We start from the raw sequence: 5779 nt of genomic DNA on the forward strand, positions 1-5779 counted from the left end.
TACAGGCATGTGCCACCATGCCTGGCTAATTTTTTGTATTTTTAGTAGAGACGGGGTTTCACCATGTTAGCGAGGATGGTCTCAATTTCCTGACCTCTGGTGATCTGTCCGCCTCAGCCTCCCAAAGTGCTAGGATTACAGGCATGAGCCACCGCGCCTGGCCTGAGAAAATAGAAGTCTTATGCAGCGCTGGTGGGAGTGCTGTTTTCACTTTTTTATGTGTTTTAGTTTTTTTTCTTTTTCTTTAGAGATGGGGTATCGCTACATGCTCACGCTGGTCTTGAACTCCTGGACTCAAGCGATCCTCTTGCCTCAGCCTTCCAAAATGCTGGGATTACAGGCATGAGCCACCACACCTGGCCCTGTTTCCACTTTGGAGAGCTATTGGCAATATCTATTAAAGTTGAAAAATGAACATATCCTTTAGTTACATAAACTAAAGGAGGATTTTCAGAGATATATGCCAAGGGATACGTATGGGGATAATTATTATTTATAATAGTATAAAATGGACACAGGATGTCCATACATAGGGTACTTAAATAAAATTCAGTGTGTACATATAATGGAATATTATTCAAAGGTAAAGTAAAAACAGATGTTTGTCAAACATGCCTCATTTTCAAAAATGCATTGAGTAGAAAAATGCAAGTTGCCAAAAGAAGTCTATGATATTTTATATTTTATTTTTCATGAGCTATTTCAGGAACAGCAAAAAGAAGCCTACAATACATCTTTTATGTTTTAAAACAATATCATATATGTATATGCATACATGTATGCACATGTGTTTATTATGTATGTGCATACATATGTTTTACGTGTAATATTTAATATGAACACATTAACAGGAAGGAAACCAACAAATGCATGTGGTTGCCTGGGGGATAAAGGGAAGGTAGGAAGAAGTACAGGAAGCACTAGAAAGAAGTATAAAGAGGGCTTCTTTATCACTAACAGTGTATTCCCTGTATTAAAAATATAATACAGGCTGGGCACTGTGGCTCACACCTGTAATCCCAGCACTTTGGGAGGCCAAGACGGGCAGATCACCTGAGGTCTGGAGTTTGAGAGCAGCCTGACCAACGTGGAGAAACCCCGTCTCTACTAAAAATACAAAATTAGCCAGGTGTGGTGGCACATGCCTACAATCCCAGCTACTTGGGAGGCTAAGGCAGGAAAATCGCTTGAACCTGGGAGGCAGAGGTTGCAGTGAGCTGAGATTGCGCCATTGCACTCCAGCCCGGGCAGCAAGAGTGAAACTCTATCTCAAAAAAAAAACACACACACACATATATATATGTATGTATATGTAGATATATATATGTATAATATATATGTAAAATATATACACACACATATATAAAATACAAGAAGATCTGAAGTAAGTACAGAAGATATTAACATTAATTCTGGGGAGCGAATGGGTCCATGGGTTTTGCTGTATTATTTTCCTTTTTTCAAAATTAAAATGAATTTTTAAAAAACGCTAAGGCTAGTGATCCTTTGGGTCAAGTTACTGAGGTGACTTTGAGAATCAGGCCTTCTAATCTGAAGCGTTTTTATTTCACAGGCTGAAGTTTCTCTTTGGCTCATCAGCCACCCAGGCCTTGGACCTAGTTGATCGACAGTCCATCACCTTAATCTCATCACCCAGTGGAAGGCATGTTTACCAGGTAGAAGTCCACAGATGGGGGTGATCCCTACAGAAACCTCTTAAGACAAAATGTTTTCTTCATCTCTGTAGAAGCTGGTGACTAGCTTTAAATATTTCCTGGACTGTTAAAAAGCTTTTGCCCCAACTTGGTAAAATTAACAAATTGATAATTTTTAAAAATTTGTATTTACTTTTAACTGACAGAAATTGTCTATATTCATGGCATATAACATGATGTTTTGATATATGGATACCTTATAGAATAACTGAATCAAGCTAAATAACGTATCTAATACCTTACATATTTTTTTGTGGTGAGATCACTTAAAATCCACTATCTTAGCAATCTTCAAATTTACAGTACTTCAGTCTTTTATTTCTTTGTTTTTATAGAGACAGGGTCTCACTCTTGCCCAGGCTGGTCTCAAACTCCTAGGCTCAAGCGATTTTCCCACCTTGGCCTCTCAAAGTATTGGGATTACAGACATGAGCACCATCCCCGCCAATACTTTGTTATTAAATATATTCACCATGTTGTACCATAGATACCCTGAACTTATTTCTCCTAACTGAAATTTTATACCCTTTGACTAATATCTTCCCCTTCCTCTGCCACCCCAAGGCCCCTGGTAACCACTATTTCTTCTTCTACGAGTTCAACTTTTTTGTTGTTGTTTTAAATAAAGACAGGGTCTTGCTGTATTGCCCAAGCTGGTCTTGAACTCCTGGCCTCAAGCAGTCCTCCCCTCTCCGCCTCCCAAAATGCTGGGATCACAGGCATGAGCCACTGCACCCAGCCTATGAGTTCAGCTTTTTTTAGATTCCACATATAAGTGAGATCATGTGGTATTTATTATTCTATACCTAGCTTATTTCACTTAGCATAGTTTCACTTAACAAAATCCTCCACACATTTTTGTAACTAAAATAAGATGGCTGGGTGTGGTGGCTCACGCCTGTAATCCCAGCACTTTGGAAGGCCAAGGCAAGCGGATCACCTCAGGTCAGAAGTTCAAGACCATCCTGGCTAACATGGTGAAACCTCCTTTCTACTAAAAATACAAAAAATCAGCTGGGTGTGGTGGCACACACCTGCAATCCCAGCTACTCAGGAGGCTGAGAGGAGAATGGCTTGAACCTGGGTGAGCCAAGATCGTGCCACTGTACTCCAGCTTGCACAACAAGAGTGAAACTGTGTCTCAAAACAATAATAATAATAAGATAAATACCTACTAACTGTACCTAATAGCATTGTGTAGAAGTCTGCTTACCTGGCATGGTGGCTCACGCCTGTAATCTCAGCCCTCTATTGACCCGGGCAACATAGTAAGACCCATCCTCTGCAAAAACCCAGCAAGTTTATTTCTTTTGCATGAGACGGAAATGCAGAAAAGTAAAGTAACAGTCACATCTGGCTACCCCACACTGCCTGTCTTATGAGACATGAATAAAGACTATATAAACAGGGAGCCAGACTCCAAACACCTGACCCTTCTCCCTGAACCACCCAACCCCAGTTTAGCTATATGAGACGCAGTGGTAAGTGCAGCTGCGATTGAAGGAAGGAAATCATGAATGAAATGAAAATATTGGCAGTGGTGTCCAAAATTTTGTGTCTGTCTTGGAAGCCATGTGTCTTGTGTCTGTCTAAAAGCCATCAGCTCTTGTATGTAATCCAGGCTTTACTGAGACCAGAAAAGGGTAAATTTTTCAGAGTTTGAATTCTGGTTTATTTACAGTTATCTTCTCAGAGCTGAGACCATATTGGTTAACTCTCATTGAAAGGTCGTGTGAGTGGTCTTAGGGAGTGAATGGCTTGAGCAAAGCCTGCTTGGGCAGATAGATGCCTTTGCTGAGTGAATTAACCTGCCCTTCCTCACACTGATCTGGTAAAATCTTCATGCATTTCTGCATTAAGGAAAATATGGTAGTGTTGGTTGCTGCTTTTAAAACTTTTGGATGGACAGGCGCGGTGGCTCACACCTGTAATCCCAGCACTTTGGGAGGGCGAGGCAGGTGGATCACCTGAGGTCAGGAGTTTAAGACCAGCTTGCCAACATGGTGAATCCCCGTGTCTACTAAAAATACAAAAATTAACTGGGTGTGGTGGCGGGCACCTGTAATTCCAGCTACTTGGGAGGTTGAGGCAGGAGAATCACTTGAACTCGGGAGAAGGAGGTTGCCAAGATCTCACCATTGCACTCCAGCCTGGGTGACAAGAGCAGAACTCCATCTCAAAAAAAAAACTTTTGGATGGTATTGGCCTACTCAAGAGACTGCCTATTAGATGAATTTTCTCATGGAGAACTTAGAGATTAATAATCAAAGTCACTGAACTTGCAGTTTGTACCTGAGGAGGTGTGTCTGTCCTCTTTCCTGGTGTTTTTATTTTTGGTTTTTAGGTAGTAAAATACCCGAAATTAGAGGGACCTTCAGGTTTTTCACTTTGCTTTAGTTTGGGATATTTGGTCTTGATTCCATTATGGGCCCAACACTTGACCTGGGCAAGCAGACTTTTGTTTGAAATATTTTAATTACTGTTGACTTTTTGTTCTTCCCATTGGTCCACAGTAACTTGTTTAAGTCATTTGTTTAGTTTTTGTCGTTCACATCTGGTATATATTATATTGCTTTATTAATTATAAAATACTAACTTCCAAGAATTGTGACTGTCATCTTGGACTTTGAATTAAATGAAGCTGCAGAAATCTTATACACCCTCAAATTAACCTTAATGGTTGCATTGTATGGTAATGTAGTAAGAATTTGGCTGAATTCAGGAGTTCTATGAGATGATAAAAGTTGAGTCAGAGACCGCCTCAGTGCCCAGCTAGTTATCTTTTCATAGGTCAATCTTCATCCCGTAGGTCAACTCTAATATTATTGTTCTCCAGATGTAATGTGAAAAAATTCTAAAGTCATTGTTATGTTGCTGACACCTGAGTTGTTTTCTATACTTTTTTTTTTTTTTTGAGGCAGAGTCTTGCTCTGTTGCCCAGGCTGGAATGCAATGGCATGCTTGGCTCATGGCAACCTCTGCCTCCTGGGTTCAAGCGATTCTCCTGCCTCAGCCTCCTGAGTAGCTGGGCTTACAGGTGTGCACTACCATGCCTGGCTGATTTTTGTATTTTTAGTAGAGACGGAGTTTCACCATGTTGGCCAGGCTGGTCTGGAACTCCTGACCTCAGGTGATCCACCACCTTTGCTTTCCAAAGGGTTGGGATTACAGGCCTGAGCCTCCACGCCTGGCCACTTTTTATACTTTTTTGGTTCACTTAAGAAGGGGGATATTTCAATCGGGAGAGGCTAAGTTATGCTGTGGTAACAATGACCCCAAATCTGAAAGGCTTACAAAAACAAAGTTTTAGATCTCATTCATGCTGTGTATCCACCAGGAGTCAGTTGTAGCTCTATTCCAAAACAGCTTCATGCAGGGATCCCAGTGAGTGACGCAGCCCATATCTGGAACACTGTGAATCTCAAAGAGAAAAAGGAAAACTTGGTACACAATTTTTAACATTTTTCTGCTTGGCTACTCAGATTTTACTAAAGCAGGTCACATGGCCAGCCTGTATTCAACAGGACAGGAATGTATAATCCTGTTTTCAGAGAGAAGCACCAAACACAAGGAACAACAACAGAGACACTGTGGAGTGTCCTAAGAGGCTTGGAGCAGTCATAAAATAAAACTGTACCCATGAATGGATGACCTCGTACGTGGGTCACCTCTCCTGGTGACCTAACTGAAACCACAGTAGAACCATAATATAAACCACCTCCAAGTGGGGTTCCTACAAGTTCAGTCAGCCGTGGTCTGAGTATCCTCTTTCCAGCATGTTCCTTTTTTAAAAAGCTTTCTCTTTCTGGGGATAAACATTCCAGACTATAAGCAGGAAAACTGGGAGCAATTCCTGTAAGAGGAAGTTGTTTTTTCACTGAAGGGTGAAGGAATTGAATTATGTTATCCTTAAGGTCAATTTCCAGTTCTAAATGTTTCTAACTCAAATTTTGCCTGATTATAGGGTTCATTAGTTGTCTACTGCTAGATAAGCAAAAAGCAAATTCAAAATTTAACCTCTTTTAGTGTTTATTGCTTTAGGCGGTTGAACTTTTTTTTTTTTT

General features: G+C 40.6%; 1 protein-coding gene across 2 annotated transcripts in view; it reads left to right on the forward strand.

The window, feature by feature from the left end:
• Positions 1 to 5779, forward strand: part of ZSWIM7 (zinc finger, SWIM-type containing 7) — a 22766-nt gene that overhangs the window by 11337 nt on the left and 5650 nt on the right. For both annotated transcript variants that reach the window (XM_011957964.1, XM_011957965.1), the window contains exon 3: positions 1574 to 1676. In XM_011957964.1, coding sequence (XP_011813354.1) covers positions 1574 to 1676 — 103 coding nt within the window. The remainder of the gene's footprint in view (positions 1 to 1573; positions 1677 to 5779) is intronic.

The sequence above is a fragment of the Colobus angolensis genome, unplaced genomic scaffold (genome assembly GCF_000951035.1).
Source record: "Colobus angolensis palliatus isolate OR3802 unplaced genomic scaffold, Cang.pa_1.0 Scaffold452, whole genome shotgun sequence".
Taxonomy (NCBI): domain Eukaryota; kingdom Metazoa; phylum Chordata; class Mammalia; order Primates; family Cercopithecidae; genus Colobus; species Colobus angolensis.